This window comes from Drosophila navojoa, chromosome X (assembly GCF_054131105.1).
Source record: "Drosophila navojoa isolate 15081-1374.11 chromosome X, UAZ_NAV_1.0, whole genome shotgun sequence".
NCBI classification, from domain to species: Eukaryota; Metazoa; Arthropoda; class Insecta; order Diptera; family Drosophilidae; genus Drosophila; species Drosophila navojoa.
Window position 1 is genome coordinate 13,836,316 of NC_142895.1, and position 17,871 is coordinate 13,854,186.

At 40.0% G+C, this 17,871-nt stretch overlaps 2 protein-coding genes across 2 annotated transcripts; one reads left to right on the plus strand and one right to left on the minus strand.

Annotated features, from left to right (window-relative positions):
• Positions 1-5,465: 5,465 nt before the first annotated feature.
• LOC115564058 (Odorant receptor 19a) lies at positions 5,466-7,527 on the plus strand. Its single transcript, XM_089264748.1, has 3 exons — positions 5,466-6,205; positions 6,278-6,638; positions 7,412-7,527. Exons 1-3 carry the CDS (start codon positions 5,475-5,477, stop codon positions 7,469-7,471), a joined length of 1,152 nt encoding a protein of 383 aa, XP_089120874.1. The 5' UTR covers positions 5,466-5,474; the 3' UTR covers positions 7,472-7,527.
• Positions 7,528-10,293: 2,766 nt separating this feature from the next.
• Positions 10,294-17,612, minus strand: LOC115564048 (uncharacterized). The gene is made up of 5 exons (XM_030387906.2): positions 17,299-17,612; positions 14,668-14,836; positions 13,925-14,067; positions 12,940-13,861; positions 10,294-11,557 (listed from the first exon to the last, which is right to left on the minus strand). Exons 1-5 carry the CDS (start codon positions 17,311-17,313, stop codon positions 10,722-10,724), a joined length of 2,085 nt encoding a protein of 694 aa, XP_030243766.1. The 5' UTR covers positions 17,314-17,612; the 3' UTR covers positions 10,294-10,721.
• Between the last annotated feature and the right edge of the window lie 259 nt (positions 17,613-17,871).

Sequence of the window (17,871 nt, forward strand, 5' to 3'; positions counted from 1 at the left end):
AAAATCACATTCGCTGTTTCTTTGCGAATATACAGTCAGTCAGTTAGTCAGTCCGTCCGTCCGTCCGTCCGTCCGTCTGTCCGTCATTCACTCACATTTACTTGTTCATTCATTAAAGCAGGTGAAGCGCCCAGCTTAGCCATTGGGTTATTTATAAGCGCGTACTTGACAACTTTTGACTGGTTAGGCTAGGAGGTTCTCATCGCATGCGTGGGCGTCTTTACCTCACATTGTTTGTATTATAAACTCAAAACTGGCTTTGTGCCATCTAACACCTAATAAGACTAATTGTTATATCAACCTATGTACATTTATATACTATACACTTATATACACAATATATAAATGGAACTTTTTTTTTTTTAACTTTGATGCTATTCGAATTCTACCTGAGCTTAACAAATTATCAAATTAGAGAGTTACAAATGAAGGCAGATATTGTTAGCGTTAATGAATTGCTAAAAGCCATATTGTTTTTGCAAATGATATGACATTTGATACCACGTTTTGGAGATTATGATGAAGAGCGATACTGAGCGCAAGAGAAAGAGATTGGGAGAAGGAGAAAAGAGAGAGTGATGGATATATAGAAAGATAAATACAGATAAATATATATATGTATGAGAGAGAGAGAGAGAGAGAGAGAGAGGGAGAAAGAGAGAGGGATAGAGAGAAGGTGAAAACGACTTACAGAGAGAGAGAGAGAGAGATGGAGAGAGATGAAACGAGACGGAGAGAGAGAGAGCGAGCGAGCGAGACGGAGATAGAGAGGCATTTAGACAGAGATACATATATACATATATAGACAGCCAAGGAAACGGAAAAGAAGGAACGGAATAGAGATAACTATATAGAAGAAACAGTTTGTTTTTAAATATTATAAAATTGTATCTAAAATTATCTGCATATATTACAGTTCCATTAACAAGCTTCAACTATTACAGGGTATCCAGCAGTCTTGCATACCAACAGAAATTGCCAAAATTTCGTCTCGTTTTATTAATTTATTGGTGAGTCGTAATTTAATTTGATTTCGTTAACCGTATAGTTAAGACATTTCTTTGATTGCTTGGCTATATAAACATACATACATATATTTCGATGCGCATTATTAATTACAGAGCAGCCGATTATGGTCAGGTGTATACTAGATTATCAGCATATGCTAATGCCTACATGCCAGCGATTTGTCGATGAACGAAGGCGTTTGTTTTTATTTTCCACATTTCCAAAAACGGGGCTTGTAAATACGATTCGTATCGCTGTGTGGAGATATGTGTAACATGCTAATTACAATTCAATTAATTTATATAAAGTTCCATTGATGCCGCGCTCAATATGGATAAAATAATTTATAGAAAACATAAGTTAAAATATAAAAAACTAAAAGATATAAATTAATAATAAAAAAAAAATGTAAACACAGGTGTTAATGAATTTTCAAATTGAAATGTAGGAGGTTTCATGCGATATTAACAATCATAAATATACTTCATCGGAATCAGATGAATTCATGCTTGGTGCGGCTTTTCCATGCGTCAATAAAATTCGATAGCTTGAGTTTTATAATTTATACATATCTCAGTTTTTAGTAATCAGTTATTACATATCGATAACTGCTGAAAATATATAAGCTGTTTATCTCTGTAATAAAATTTGATAGCTTCCTCTCAACCGATCATTTTCATGTAATCGATAAAAATAGTTATTAGTTATCAAATTTAAATAGATTCAGCTGAAAACGCTGAAAAACTTCCCATTAAAATGCATACATTGCTCTGATAGTTTTCATGAAATCGATAAAAATCGATAACAAACTACAATTATATAAATTATATATTGCAGCTATCGAGCTTTTAAGACGATACTTAGTCCAATTATCGCGCACTACATAGACTTCAGGGTATTGCTCAGTCGGTCAGTCGCGACTTCTGGTTTCTGGCCATTCAGCTCCGTTTTTAATTTAAGTACGAGCGGAAGTCTGTAGGATACGAAAAATATGTAGGCTTGTAAATAGATTTGTTCATTTTCATTATATTTAATTTCCGTCGGCCCAAAAGACAAAGTTTGCTTTTTGTTATTCTTTATTTTTTCTATACAAATATCTGTTCAAAAGAAAAAAAATTAATGCCTAAATAAATACACTAAATGTGGATATAGAATTTGCTAAATTTGTCGCTTTTTTTCCCAGCAAACTTTTTCTGGCTAAAATTTCAGTCTGAAATGTCAGCGCACAAAAGCAAACAAAAGCTGAAAAAGTTCTTTATAAAATTAATATGTGGAAAAAACGCGCTTAAATGATTTGAAATGCTTTAAAAACGAAAGAGAGCTTAACTTAATGCCCGTTTTTGCGTAAGCCGCTTAAGCAAATTAGTTCATTATCTGACACAACTTAAAGTTGCCCATCTACTCATTATTTATCGTTGGTAATTATTAAATTTGGCTTAAATCCCATTCATATTGGTAAAATATATTTATGTATGCTTGGATGATACGATGTTAACTATGCATAGCTATGTAGAATTGCTATCGATAACAATTTTTAAAAGCTGTACCATGTAATCGATAAGTTTTTAATTTGGCTTTTGATAAATGTTCTTGTACAGAATTTCGTATATTTGATTGTAATAATGGGTGTGCTTAATCTGCAAGAAATATTATCGATAGCATGTAAATTGACAATGGGTGAGATCAGAAAAATTGTTAGTAAGATGGTTACTATATTATATATTACGAACTTCTAGGAAATCATTTGATGTGAATGTGGTATCAATAAGGAATTGATAAATGCTTATCGATAGATTCGATAAATGCTGATCCATAGATTCTTCAAATATCGATATATGTTTAAAGATTCTTTAACGCACATTCATAATATACTTATTTGAATGATTTATAAATTTTGCATGTACCTACGATAACTAATCTTGAAATATCGATATATGTTCATTTATATATTTTGTAAGATTCCTTATAGAATTCGCATTTATAATATATTATATATATTTAAATAAATCAGATTAGACGGATTCAGTCGAGTAAACTCGAGTCGAGACTCTCATTAGATCGAAACCATAGTCGAGGCAATATACCTGGGATAGTAATTTCAGTTAAATCGGGGTAAACATGCCCAGTGGCCCGTTGGCACTGCGGCAACTGCTTGAAATGCGAACAATTTGAATGTGGCTCACGTCCGGGCCAATTGGCAATCCGATTGAAATTGTCAAATTGCGATTGGCCAAGTTTTTTCGCAAGTATTTTGTCGATTTCCAATAATTGACCTGCAATTGACATTACTCATTTGGGTGGATTGAGACGCAATGCGATGCCACTGAAACGGTGGCCGACACAGCTGGCCCAGGTCCTTTGTGGGGCCCAGCCAATGTCAATTTGCCGCCTGGCAGTCATTTAATTGTGCGTCTTGTGCAAATCTTACGGCTTACGCAGCTCATTTGTCAAATGCCCAAGGTCGCGCTGAAGGCCCGGGGGCGGCTGAATGGAGCCGCATCAAGAATACCTGCGAGGGCCTGGCCTGGCCTGGCCTGTTCATAATTTATGCCGCCTAAATCAATCATATTCAATCATGGCGCGGTGCGGTGCAGCTGACGGATGGGCTAAGCCCGTGCTAGACTCGGCCGAAAACCAGATTTCCTTCCATTGACAAATGTTATGCAATCAATTTGGCATTATTAATTTGAATACACGCCGCGCACAGGTGTCAAGCAAGCACCTGTGCAGCCCCAATGGGCCCATCCAGGCCACGCCCACAATTCAATTGGCCTCACACGAGACAGATCGCCAAATAAAGCGTTTCGAGTTGGGCCAACAATCTGCTTGAGCGCTCTCAATTGTATACAAATTTATTCTCTATATATGTATGTATGTATGTATATATTTTAGCAATTAATTTGTTCTTTTGTTTTAGTCGGCTCTACTAGAAACTGGATGTTGCCTTAACAGTCTTGCCTTTCTTTCTGCGATGTTTTGAAAGGTTAAAAGTAAAAAGATTAATCCCAACCGGAAAGCAAACGATAGAAATGAACTCACAAATGTGAAGGGCATGGATCGTAAAAAAAAATACAAATTAATAAATATTAGCGCATTTTATTTAGTACAAATTTAAATATCTGCTCAATCAACTTTCGAATTGCATAAAAAATGTAATTGTCTAAATAAAATAAGTTGTTAAATACACAAAAAATAAATTGAAAGTTTTTTGTTACTTACGATGGATAATACAAGTGAAATAACATTTTTTTTTTTTTTTTTTTTTTTTTTTTTTTTTTTTTAACATAGATAAAGATAAAACAAAAAATATAAATAAAAAGAGAAAATGACTTCGTTTAATAATTAAAACATGCTAAAATAAATAAATACAAAAAAATTAAATAAATAAATAAATTAAAGATCAATTAAATCGAGTTGATTTACAAAAAATATAACAAATACATGGAGAAAAACTTTAAAATAAAAACATAAAAAAAGAAATAAAATAATTTAAATTAAAAAATATTTAAATTTAAAAAAAATAAAAATTACATAAAGAATAAATTATAAGTTATACAAAACTTACCAAATACGTATGAATGTATTCATCATATGTATAAGTCTGTCTGTAAGTAAATCTCAAGGTCTAAACGTGTTCAAGTGAGGCTGAACAAAATCAATTTTTCGATTATTCTCGATAAAAAAGTTATCGAAAAAATAAGACGAACTTGTACTGCGTTCTCTCAGTTCTCTAGCTTTTGTATCTTCTGAGATCGACGCACTCATACGAACAGACAAACGGACAGGGCTATAAAGACTCAGCTCGTCGTCCTGATCAAGAATATATACTTTATGGGGTCTCCCACGCCTCCTTCTGCCTGTGAGTTCAATGAGTTCAGGGTATAAAAATAGATCATTTTTTGACAAGAATTTTTTTTTAACTCTCGGAAATACCTATATGATATTATCCGTCATTAAGAGAGCTGCGATAGTTACTTGAGCAATTCGACGACAATTATATCTGTACCCTTGGAAAAAGAAAGAATTTATGAAATTAAAGGCGTTTTAAAGATATACATATCATACATATATACATATATGTATAATACATATATACATATATACATATATAGCTTAAGTTCAGACACTTAGAACAATTGAATTCGGCATTGTCAAAGGCCAGAACATTTGGATTATAATAGCTAAATGGAATAAATAATTTAGTAAAGTCCCACGAATGCATGTATGGATAAATTGTGAGTCAAAGAAAATGAAAAGAACTTATATAGATACCGTTAATGGATTGTATTAACTAGCTGACAGAGGACTCTAGAAGGAGGAGGGAGGGATGAGGACTGGCCATTAAAATTGTCAGGCAATTTGCATAAATCAACAGCAATGCGAATTCGTATTCGGACTCGAATTTGGATCAGCTATAAAGAGGACATGCTGGGACCTGTTCGGAGCACAGTGCAATAGCAGACAAGATGTTGACTGAGGTAGACTCGACTCGGGCGTTTCGGTATCAATGGTACCTCTGGCGATTCATTGGCCTCCATTCGCCACCATTGGATACGTTTTGGGGACGCCACTACCTGGCCTGGACCATTTTGGTCAATGTGGTGCCCATGTTCTATTTGCCGGTGTCGTTCTATATGGAATGCCTGGTCAGTCGCTCGCTGATCGAATTCTGTGAGACTTTCTACCTGGCCGTCGTCACCCTTGTGCATCAGATGAAGGTGATCAATGTGAGTCGGGTGCAACGCCATTTGCTGGAGCTGCAGGGCATCATGCGGCAGCTGGACGGACGCCTGCAGTCGGAGCCGGAATGTCAAGTCATACGCGACACGATCGACAAGTCGGAAAAGATCTGTCTGTATACATTGCGGCTGTTCGTCATGGTCCTGGCCACGGGCATTAGCTTTGCGGCCTGGTCAGACGAGCGCGAGCTGCCGTTTCCCGCCTGGATGCCGTGGGATTTTCAGAAGACCCTGGGCATTTACGCCCTCACATTCACAGTCCAGTGTGTGGGCATACTTATCCTCTCGTTCATTTCCGCCAGCAACGATACGTATCCGCTGGTCTATCTCGTCATGGTCGCTGCGCACTGCAAGGCGCTGGCCATACGCATCGCCAAGCTGGGCCACAATGCCCTCAGCCCGGAGCAGACGCATCAGCAGCTGCATACATGCATCCAGGATCATCAGACCATACTGCAGTACTAAGAATTATATTTATAAATATATATATATATATTTTGTTTCCAATTCATCCATTTATTCGCTTGCAGATTGATGAGAATCTTGACCACCTCCTTGTCGAGCGCCTGCATCATTCAGTTCCTCTGCACGGCCCTCTCTGTGTGCACCCTCTCGTTCATCGTCATCTACATTGAGATGAGCTTCTTGCGGGCATGTCATTTGATGTTCCTGTTAACGAGCATCATTATTGAGACCCTAATCGTTTGCTATGCCTCCGAGCAGGTCACCCACGAGGGCGAAGAGATGGCCAATGCGATCTATGAAACCAACTGGATGGATCAGCCGGTCCGTTTCCGGCGTACCCTGGTGTTCATGATGATGCGCTCGCAGCGCCCCATTGGCATTGTGGCTGCCAGAATTTTGCCTGTGCGCATGACAACACTGCTTTCGGTGGGTAGAGACGACGAACGAATAGACGGACGGAAGGCACGAGGGGAAGTATGCACACGTAGACGGGTGGATAGACATACATACGGAATGGAAGAAGAAAGAGCAGAGGGACGCAGAGACAGATAGACAGACGAAAGAGCAGACGGAAGGATAGACGGACAGACGGACAGGTAAGCGAGCAGATAGATGAATAGACGGACGAATAGATGGACGAACAGACGCACGGAGGGATAGACGGACGGATAGACAAACAAATAGACAGACGTATAGACAGACGTATAGACCAATGGACAGACAAACGAACAGACGCACGAATAGATGGACGGACATATGATCGGAGAAGTCAGATTGATAGATGGTCAGACGAGACTCCGGGCGGATCGACATATGGGCGGACCGATAGATGGGCAAACATTTACACGAACAGATGTATAGACAGACGGAGAAAAAGACAGACGGATGGAGAGACATACGAACGAATGGAGTAACAACTGGGTGAACGGACAGACGACAGACCCCTTAACGGAAGGACGGCGGTGTAATACATGTGAGGATGGGCTGTCAAACGAACCAAGAGACTGACCAGCATTCGGAAGGACCGACAGATGGGCAGACTGAAGGATGGACGGGCTGACAGATGGATGTAAATATAAAGGGACAAACTAGAATGTAGAGTCAGATATATATCCTTCGGCCCGCTAAGCCCAATCATATATGATATAGTTAAACTAGATATATCGTTTACTTGGTTTTTGTATTCCTATTTTTTTCAGGTTATCAAGGGAGCCTACACTATGTTCACGGTGTTGAAAGAAGCCAAAGCGAGGAACTAAATATGTAGTATATATAAGCAGTATACATGGGCAGTAAAGCCTTATGAATATCGTAGGACACACACACACATACATGCACATACAGAGAGCCGTACGGCTAGGCTTTATATTATTGAAAATTATTGGCACGCACTGTTAAGTAAGTAGGAGTCCTACCGACTGGAGGATACCCTCTACTGTAGTAGCGCAATCGGCACTCGAGTTGCTATTGATCTGAGCTGTACGATAAATATCGGCTTTCTAAAGAAGTTCACACTGTGAAGTTCACAATGTGAAGTTCACTCTTGCCACATGTAATGGCCGTTGTTGCCCATATTCCCCATCGAGTCAGTCGCTGGGCATGCGAAGCCATTGAAGCGAATGCTCACCCAATATGGCCATCGTCGGCTGGCGGCGTTCCGTATCGCTGGCCATGCCGGACTCAGCTGGATGCGTGCGTGTGTGCGTGCCGCCATTTTCATATTCAGCTGCCACCGGAAATGCGCATTTTATGCAAGTGTCACCCAATGGCGTCCAGCGGAAGTTGTTTATCTTATGCCGTTGCCAATGCCGCCAGCAACGCGGCGTATACGCGCTGGCCATTGATAATATAATTATGAAAGTGTCATGCGAATGGGAAAAGGACATATAGGTATATGTATGTACATATATATGTACATATATATATATATATACTAGGCACGAATCGGCTTGGCACAAACTGCTGGCCTGACGGTCTACACTTTTCTGCTTTAATTTAATTTCATCACCTGTTTAAAGCTCATTATGAATAAACACAATTTCTTATAAATCTATTTGCAAACAAAAGATATCCACATAAGCTACTTAGCGCACGATATAATATCATAGGCATGATGGCATTGATATTATATGACATGCTAGGCTCATCAGTGCTAATAAAGGGCATATAATAAGAATAACTTTTCGATACTTCGCTCTATCAATGTCTCCCCTGAGTGTTGGCAATTGTTAAAGGGAATGCAATTTCCCGATATTCTCCATATAGTGATATACTATATCAAGCTAGACTCATTTACCATTCATTGGCCTATTAAAGTTTAGTTGAACATGCGAGCAGAAGAGTATTCAACAGTCGGCCAAGTCTGCGGCAATTATCAGCGAATTTCATTTAACTGATTTTCATAAAATTCATGCAGATAATAGCCGTGTGTCTGGTTCGGTGGCCAAGCGGAGATAACTATCCTTTTTAGCCTTTTTATCTTGGCTCATTTTTTGCCGTTTGTTGTTGTCGTTGTTGTTGTTGTGTGCATGTCAACGGATTTGCGGGTCTGTGACTTTTATGAGCCTCTGACACTGAAACGTCGCGTCGCCATGGATAGCCCCCTCGGCCATGGACTTTTGAAGCGCTTATTACATAATCCTGCTGCTCATTATTAAATGCATTTACAGGATATTAACAAAAAAATTAAAAAAAAGAAGAAGCGAATAGCACCGCATGCTGCCATCCGCTTTAGTTCTCTCTCAATCGCCGCTCATTAAATGCAACAATTTTAATTGATGCCGCGCGCTGCTGCTGCTGCTGCTGCTGCGGTTGACATCCCGCTTATGAGCAAATCAGAGCTTACGCATTCAGCTTAATCATATTTGCAGAAATGTTTTCAATTAAACGACAATGAGACGCGCCGACCAAAGCCCGCATAAGTCGGTTAATGGATATGCGATTTACGATTTGTCATTGCGCCCGTAAATAATCACTGTTATTAAAATGGCCAACGGGCCACTCTATATCCGTATCATATACATATGTATGTACATATGTACGTATATTAAATCATTTCCACCATAAGCTGATACATTAATTACATGTATGTATATGTGTGTGTATGTGTATATATATATGTATCTCTGTATAAATATTTGGTATTGGCATTGCTCTAGATAGCTCTGGATAGGGTTGAGGCAATCGTGCCTAAAAATCCATCTCAATTTTTAATCTTTATTAGTTGCAAATCTGGATGAAATTGAGCTTAAGTTACACACACACACACAAGTGCATACATACATACATATCATAAATCAGCAGAGTTGTGCATAAATCCCAAGCTTAGCTTGCAAATAAGAATTGAGTGCTTCATTGCTTACGCTCAAGTAACACTCTCACTCGCTCTCTCTCCTTTTCCCTATTGAGCGCATTGCATTAAACTATTCGTATGACGACGCTCTCTTAACGAACATCGCTTGTGATGAGAGAGCAATTGCTTGCAAATAATTCCAAGAGGCAATGCAAACGTTCTTCACGCTCTTTCACTCACACTTCCATTTACATTCACATGTCCATGCTCAATTCCAATAAGCAACAGATATGCTTAGCGAATACAACAACCACTTACTTACATACCACTACATGCGCAAAGTACTTTTTGCTTGCTTTCACTCAACCAAACGGTTAGGGAGCAATCAGAGCGTAAAATAGCAACAACAAAAACTATTGCTAGCCGATCGCGAATGAGCTCGTGAAAGAAGCGAAGCAAATGACGCGCTCTGAGTCTTTGCGCACTGTGTGAGTGAGAAACGAAGAAACGGTAAACAATTATTAGCGACTCTGCTCCCATGCGTTGGAGTAGTCTCTCCTACAAGCACAGTTTTAGTTCTTATTCATCTCGTTTGTATTTCACTCAAACTGTAACTTATGGGAATTCACTCACACTACCATAAGTGAAACGAAAGCGCTTCGAAAGCAGAAAGCACTCAATGAAGAGACAAGGATTATTAATATAATTGCTAAATATACATATGTATGTATATGTGTGAATATATAATGTTATTATATGAATATCTACAAAAATGAAACACACATTGCATATATTATGTATAAACACAGCGAGTATATATTTGAAATTTAAAATATTTACACAGAAAACCACAGCGATAGTTGGCAGAACTTAGAGAGAATCAGGAATGTAAAAAATACATTTTTTAGGTAATTAATCTTTATGAATTATATGCAGCACAGCACCAATAAAACATTAAAAAAAAAAAAAAAAAAAAAAAAAACATTATAACAACATTAAGTAAAAATAATTAGCAAACAGCAGCAACAATTGCAGAGAAAAGGCTCTTGAAACGGCTTCGAAAGAAATGTGAAAATGAAACACACACCTAGATAAACATACACACACACACACACACATACACACATGCACATAGACTGTCATAAATGAGTAGCTGCAGCAATGATTGCTGCTGTTGCTGTTGTTGCTGCTGCCTTTGATGTCGTCTGGCTCAGCGCTTAGGGATATTTCACAATGTTCGCAGCGGCTGACGTCTGTTTGATGGCAGCAGCACCTGCGCCATTGTCACCTGCCAGCCTTCCACTTGTTGCGGTTGGCGCTGCTGCTGCCAGTCGCTGTTGCTGTTGCTGTTGTTGCTGCTGTTGCTGCTGTTGCTTTGTGCTGACTGCTGCTGCCGGATGATACAAATGCGTGCCATAATGCACAGCGCCCGGATGGCTAAAATATGGAATTACGGCAGGACTCGCCGAGTGCTGGTGCTGCTGCTGCAGCGGCTGTTGCTCCTCGGCAAAGCCGGCCAAGGACCCAGCATGGTTCTGATAGAATTGTTGGTGCTGCTGCTGCTGCTGCTGGTGTTGCAGCATTGGCTGATAGTGTTGGTATTGGTGCAGCGGCTGCGGTTGCTGGTGTCCTAATGCGTTCGCCGCTGTCAATCGGACAACATGAATCGGTGGCGTTGACTCATGTCCCAGATTGTATGTCGCCTTCGGGTTATTATTGCTAAAGCGTGGCAATATTGCAAATTGATGTTGCTGCTGCAGCTTATGTTGCTGCTCGGCTGGCGCCTGCACATAAATGGGATTGTAGTGGACGATGGGCAACGACTGAGGCTGTTGGCCGTGCAGTGCTGCTGGTGTGGGCAGCACCAATGTTGCTGTTGTTGTTGTTGTTGCTGTTGGTGCTGTTGTCGCTGGCGCTGTGGCGGATGGACTCGCTGCTGATGGCACCGACGCATATTTATGCTGCTGCTCCGCCTGTTTAAGCCCCAGCCGCAATAGTCGCGCCTGCTGCTGCTGCTGCTGCTGATGTTGGTGTTGCTGGTGCAGTGGATATGCTAAAAAAAAAAAGAAAAACATTTGTAGAAAATGTTAGCCAGCCATCAGTTGCATGTTGCACTTGTCATTGGCTCATCATCACAGCAATCGCTGCCAAAAGCAATTCACTCTCAGCTCAATTCACGCCAATTGCTCGTTGCCGCTGCTGATGCTGCCGATGCTGCTGCCCACCAGCAACATGTGTGCAATTCGCTGTTTAGTTTTCGACTTTGTCTCATTTCGACGCTGTAGGACACCACAAACACAAACACAAACACAAACGCTGTGGCTTGGCTCTGGCTGGGATTTATGTACTGTTAGCCAGCTCCATGCTCCGCCAACCCCCCTCCGCCCAACCAATAGCTGACTCTGGCACAATTGTAATGCGATAAGCGGATTTCATGAGACGAACTACTGTCTCGCCCAGTTAGGGTGCTAATGCTTCCGAAAAGGAATATGAAATCAGTTCAAAGTGCATCAGGAAAATACAGTCTTTGCTTCATCCTGCTGAGGCGGGGTTTACTCTCACATAGGGCTATATATCGTATAGCTCTTACATTCTTCAAGCTGTGCGTAAAACGTCATTGGAATACGTCAAAATAACTTTACCAACTTAATTTTAGACCTCTTGAATAGGCTACACCTAGAGTGCTAAGCCTGTACCCTGAGCTCCTGGCGCTGCCTTAGCCGAACTTTGGATTATTTTTACATCAATAGAAAGTCTCTTCCAAGCTGAATTCATAACATTTTGAATAGGCTACACTTAGGGTGCTTAACTCGTACTATATATTCTGAGCTACTCAGGATAAAAACTTCTCAAAGAGAATTGTTTTTGATTTTTTGACTATTTTCATACTTTTAAAATGATTAGAGAATCGACTATTCTAAGAAATCTGTGAAGAGGAATTCGAAATAGTCTTCACTTTCAGTCTAACTTCTGAAACATTTCAACCTTCTATGAAATTTGATCACGCCTACTAAAACAAATTAGAATATCGATTATTATTAGGAATATGGATTTACACTGCATACGTAATACAAGAATCTAATCAAAAATATTTAGGGTCTATGATCTTCAAGCTGTGCTTATAAAACTAAACCATCGATTAATATCGATGCTAGGAATATAGTCTAAGCCAGCAAGAATCTATAGTCAAACAATTAAATCGAAGTCAGAAATATTCATCATTGAAACGTCTTTAGCTTCTATGAACTTTTGCTCGTGCTCAAGAGACATGTCGATATATCGATTATTATCGTTACTATTAATAAAAGCTATGTCAGCGATAAATATGTAGACTTGCATTCATGGCTGGCAATATTCCCAGCTTATTCATACGGACGGACGGATGGACGGAGGGGTGATCGAATCAAGCACCGTTCTCGAGATTGGTTTACCTACCATACAACGTGTTTTGCTGACCCGCTGGCTGCTCGACATAGGTCGCTGGAGTCTGCTGGTAGATGCGCTGCAGGTGCAGCTGGGGCTGGGGCTGCGGCTGGGGCTGGTGCAGTGGCCCCAGCTTCGGCTGCTGATAAATGAGGGGCTGATAGAGAGCAGCAGCAGATGTGGGCGCCACCTTTGGATAAACAGCATGTAATGGGTGTTGCTGCTGCTGCTGCTGCTGCTGGTGCTGTTGTTGCTGTTGCTGCTGGAGTTGCTGGGCGGCAGCTAGCAATACGTTCGCTGGTATTTGTAAATAATGCTGCCCGTAGGCAGCAATCGGGGTGGGCACAGCCGAGGGCGCAGTAACTAGGTCCGATTGATAGTACGGTCGGTAGATGCCTTGATGGTCGCGTGCCAATGGGCCGAGCAGCTGCATAATGGGCTGGCTGGCAGCCGAGGCAACTGTTGCTGTTGGTGCTGCTGTGCTGGTGCTGGTGGTGGTAGTGCTGCTGCTGCTGCTCGCGGCAGTACTGGGCGCCGTTGGCAGGAGGCCGGCGCTCAATTGCTGCTGCAGCTGGCGCATATATGAGAGCGGTATGGCGATAATGTACTGTACGCGATGCCCCTGCAATGGCACAGGTTGCTGCGGTGCCGCGGTCGCTCCGTATTGATATTGCTGCGGGCCAGCGCGCTCATAAATGCTCGGCTCGGCCTCCACATAGCTGTAGCTGGGACTCTGCGGCGATTTGGCAGTCACTGCTCGCTGATACAGCTCCACTTGTGGCGGCACAGCGAATCTAAATCGATGCGGAATTTGCTGCTGCTGCTGCTGCTGCTGTTGTTGCTGCGGTGCAAATTGCAGTGGACCTGGCAGGCCAGGCTTCTGCTCCACTGCTGTGGGCGGCACATACCGTATGTCCGGCTTATCGTAGTAGCTCTGCAAGAAGTGAGTTAATTAAATGCAGTTGCTGCTGCTGTTGCTGCTGCTGCTATTGCATACCTGTGGCGCTGCATCCGCTGCAGTGTAGCGCACCGTCGTCGGCCCAAAGATGGGTCCGCTCTCGGCGGCCTCGTAGTAGGCGCCCGATGAGTAGATGGGTCGGAAGGCCGTCTCTTTGGCTGCTTTGCCTGCGTAAACAGAAGCTGCAAATGAAGGAAAAGTCAAGAAAATTAATTAAGAGAAAACTTCATTTGACTCTGAAGACGTGAGAACGATGCAGTCGGCACTGCTCGACTAGCAAATACCCTGAACGATGTCAGGTGTCCACTCGCTTGCGCGATCTGCTCGCTGCGCAGCGACTGCTCTAGGGCTTCTCTATGGTAAACTAATTGCTGCATAACTTTTGATTGAGTTGGAATTTCCGCATCAAATTTTCAGAGCGTTGTATGTATGCCAATGTAGAGCTCTCAGCTATTTCGAATTTGCTGTATGTAAGATCCGATGCATTCAAAATATGTCATCTTTACTATTTTATATCTTTTTACTTATCTGAAGATAACTATATACTCTATGATATCAGCCACGCCTACTTCAATATATTAGCTACATATTGTACCTTTAAAATACACCCTCAAAGGCTTCAGAATGAGCAACAGACGAAGAACTCAGCCAGAATATGGATGGTTCCTAGCAACTCATCGCTTACGTACTTTTCCTCACAACCCATATACCCTGAATATCGTCCCTCATTAGCTGCAGTGTATACGCTCAGTGGGCAGCTGGTTTTTAGAAGCTTCACTCACCTGTCTGATCCGATGAGTCGCGCTTCTCCGTCTTGCTCTTGGGCTCCTCGACGCTGGGCGTTAGCTTTGTGGTGGCAGCGGCTTCAGCCTGGGCCGGGTCAGCCGCTGGCTTTGTCTCCAGCTCGGCGGCCTGGCCAAGCAGGAAGCAGCACAGGCCGAATACGGCAAACTGACAGAGGGGGAGAGAGAGAGGGAGATCAATTTTAATTCATATTTAATTTGAAATTTAATAATAATTTCCAAATGGCAGTTTTAATCGGATTTTAATGCTCATTTCGCTTTAGAGCGAGAGAAACATTTGTTTCAATGTTGCTCACGTTTGTTCATTTGATGTTGCATTGTAATTACAATTTCATACAATAATTTTATTAAATCTTGAATTATTATTTCAATTGCGACAGCGCACACGATTAAACAAATTGCAGTTGCTACAGTTGCTGTTGCTGTTGCTGTTGCTGCAATTACAATCATAATTGCACTGTGCAACATAATTAAAAACTATTAATTATGTTGCCACACACACACACACACACAAACATACACACACACACACAGATAGCTTAATGTCTGGCACGTGCCAGCGAACCTGATCGTAGTTCAAAATGTTTAGCAGCTATAACTGTAATTAGTTTTCAACATTGTTTGAGTCAAGTTGAGGCAAGTCGACCTGTCCAACAGCTGAACTTTATGGCCAACTGGCAGCTGTGAGCGTAAATCACCTTCAGACAGAGCTTTGAACCAGAGCGATGCGGATAATTCATTAAGCAAAACAATTCATCAGTCAATTGACATCACAATGATTGAGGCCAAGTTAAGTGGACAGCGGGCAAATGCTGCGACAGCTCAATCTAAAGTATTCGACATTTATTTAGAGTAGTATATATGAGACTCCATAAATATATAGTAAGTGCCCGAATCGTAGGCAAAGCACATAGACAATGCCTGCTGGGCAAATATTTTGCCTGAATCAACGGGAAGTAATTTGAGCTGGCTTTATATGCAAGCTCATTTAGCGGTTAACGCTTACAAATTAATGCCTACATCATCCTGCAGGAGAGAGAGAGAGAGAGAGAGAGAGAGAGAGAGAGAGAGAGAGAGAGAGAGAGAGAGAGAGAGAGAGAGAGAGAGAGAGAGAGAGAGAGAGAGAGAGGGAGAGAGAGAGAGGTCTAGAAATCGAAGAGTTTTTCCTTAAGGCAACAAATTTATAAAAAAATGGATGCTTCGCATTACACGCTTATGCAGTAGTATCCGGCTATAACGAAGCTCAACGGATCATCATTGTACTCGGAAGACACAATAGGCGTACATGTTTGCTCATACGAGTTTGTCTAGGGACCAGAACTTTCGCTGCAATAACCCTACGGACACTATGAACGGAGTCATTATAACCGAATTTTACTGTATATAAATTCCATTAAATGTTGCGAAAATGATGTAAAAATTTCTGTTGCAGCTTACATTATATAAGCATAATTATAATTGTAAATAAATTATTTGGTCAAATGTGTTATAATGAAAAAAATAATCATAATTAAGAATTCAATAAACTATAATAAAATAAATAAAAATATGTCATCGAATTTTCTATTCAATTATCTATTTTATGATTATTTAAATCTGTGTAACTCTAAAAAAAAAGTCTAAAGAAAAAAATCATAAATAAATAGATATATGCCATCGAATTTTCTATTCAATTATTTTTTTGTTATAATCGCTTACATATATCTAACATAAAAAAATGCCAATAGTTAATGGTTCATATATTAGACTTAACAATCTAAGATCTCCAGTAAGTCAACTAGTTTTGATCGAACTACCAGGTATTTCCCTTAGAGCTCTCAACAAGGCATAAGTTATTATGTAGGAATTTATCAATCTATTAATCTAATCGTTATATATTTATCTATCCAACTAACTAGATGATTATTTATCGATCTATAATGAATGTCTATGTTAAATTGTTTCGTCAGATGACCTCAATCATGATATACCTATCAATATATATATATATACTGAATAAATTGCTTCTATGGGGAGCATATTATAATCTTTTGTGCTTCTTCTTCCATGAAACTATGTTTTAGGTTCTAGTTGGTGGCTCAGTGAGTCATGAAATGCTCGATTCATTTAAATTTCAATTAATTAACTGTGGATTACAAATTAATGAAGACCAAACATAAATATTTGTAACTTTATAAACATGATTTTATTCGATTTTCATATAATTATGATTGTATTTATTAAATAATTTCTTTTATGATTTATGATTGCGCAATAAATAATAGAATTAAAAAGCATTTAAGCATTCAGGCACAAAGGCTAAAATCAAATTTAAGCACAGTGAATAAATAAATGAAAATATATATGTGTAATATATATAAATATATACATTTATGTGTAGATGAGAGATATGTGTTTATATGTATATATATATACATTTTTTTTGTATATATATTTATATCTTTTATTTATCAACTAAATCACAAGTTAATCAGCGCAAAAAAAAAAAAAAAATTGCAACAAATTATGAGAGCAAACAATGTTGCGGTTTATTATAATATTTACTGTTATTTTTGCTCGCTCTCTTCTTCATCTAGTTTTTTTTTTAGATATATTTTTGTTTTTATTCACCTTTAAAAGCGACATTGTTTGCCAGCGCTTTGTTTATTTAATATATTTCAAATATACTTCCAAAAAAAAAAAAAAGCAAAAACCAAAACAAAACAAACACAAAAAATTTAAATTCACATATATAGAGATTCACATAAATAGAGATTTAGATATAGATATAGCTATGTATGTATTTGCACTGTATTAAACACGGATTTGTGTTTAGCTATTCGATATGTTTGGCGGGCGACGCGTGTAATTGAATTGATTACGTATACGCGGCGTATGCGCGACTCGCTGCTCGCTGCTCGCTGCTCGTGGCTGTTGGCTCGTGGTTAGCTAACAAAGTGAGAGTGAAATTGGCAAAGCGGCTGCAGCGCATTTTATAGGCTGGCTGGCAGGCCTACCGGGCCGCATGCAACATGCAACTTGCAGCTTGCCGCATGGGTGCAAGCACCTGAACAACAAGAGCGTTTATTCAGCTGTTTGTTTTCATTTCATTTTCGCTTGAGCTTTTCGCATTCGTTTCGGGGGATTTGTTTTCATTTGCTGCATAATCGCGACCATAATCGAGTGCTTATAATTAGTTGGCCT

Coding starts and splice junctions, on each gene's coding strand:
- LOC115564058 (XM_089264748.1), top strand. CDS start 5,475: ATGTTGACTGAGGTAGACTCGACTCGGGCGTTTCGGTATCAATGGTAC. Junction 6,206..6,277: donor GATCATCAGACCATACTGCA/GTACTAAGAATT, acceptor ATTCGCTTGCAG/ATTGATGAGAATCTTGACCA. Junction 6,639..7,411: donor GCATGACAACACTGCTTTCG/GTGGGTAGAGAC, acceptor TATTTTTTTCAG/GTTATCAAGGGAGCCTACAC.
- LOC115564048 (XM_030387906.2), bottom strand. Junction 13,862..13,924: donor CAGCGGATGCAGCGCCACAG/GTATGCAATAGC, acceptor CACTTCTTGCAG/AGCTACTACGATAAGCCGGA. Junction 11,558..12,939: donor TCAGCAAAACACGTTGTATG/GTAGGTAAACCA, acceptor TTTTTTTTTTAG/CATATCCACTGCACCAGCAA.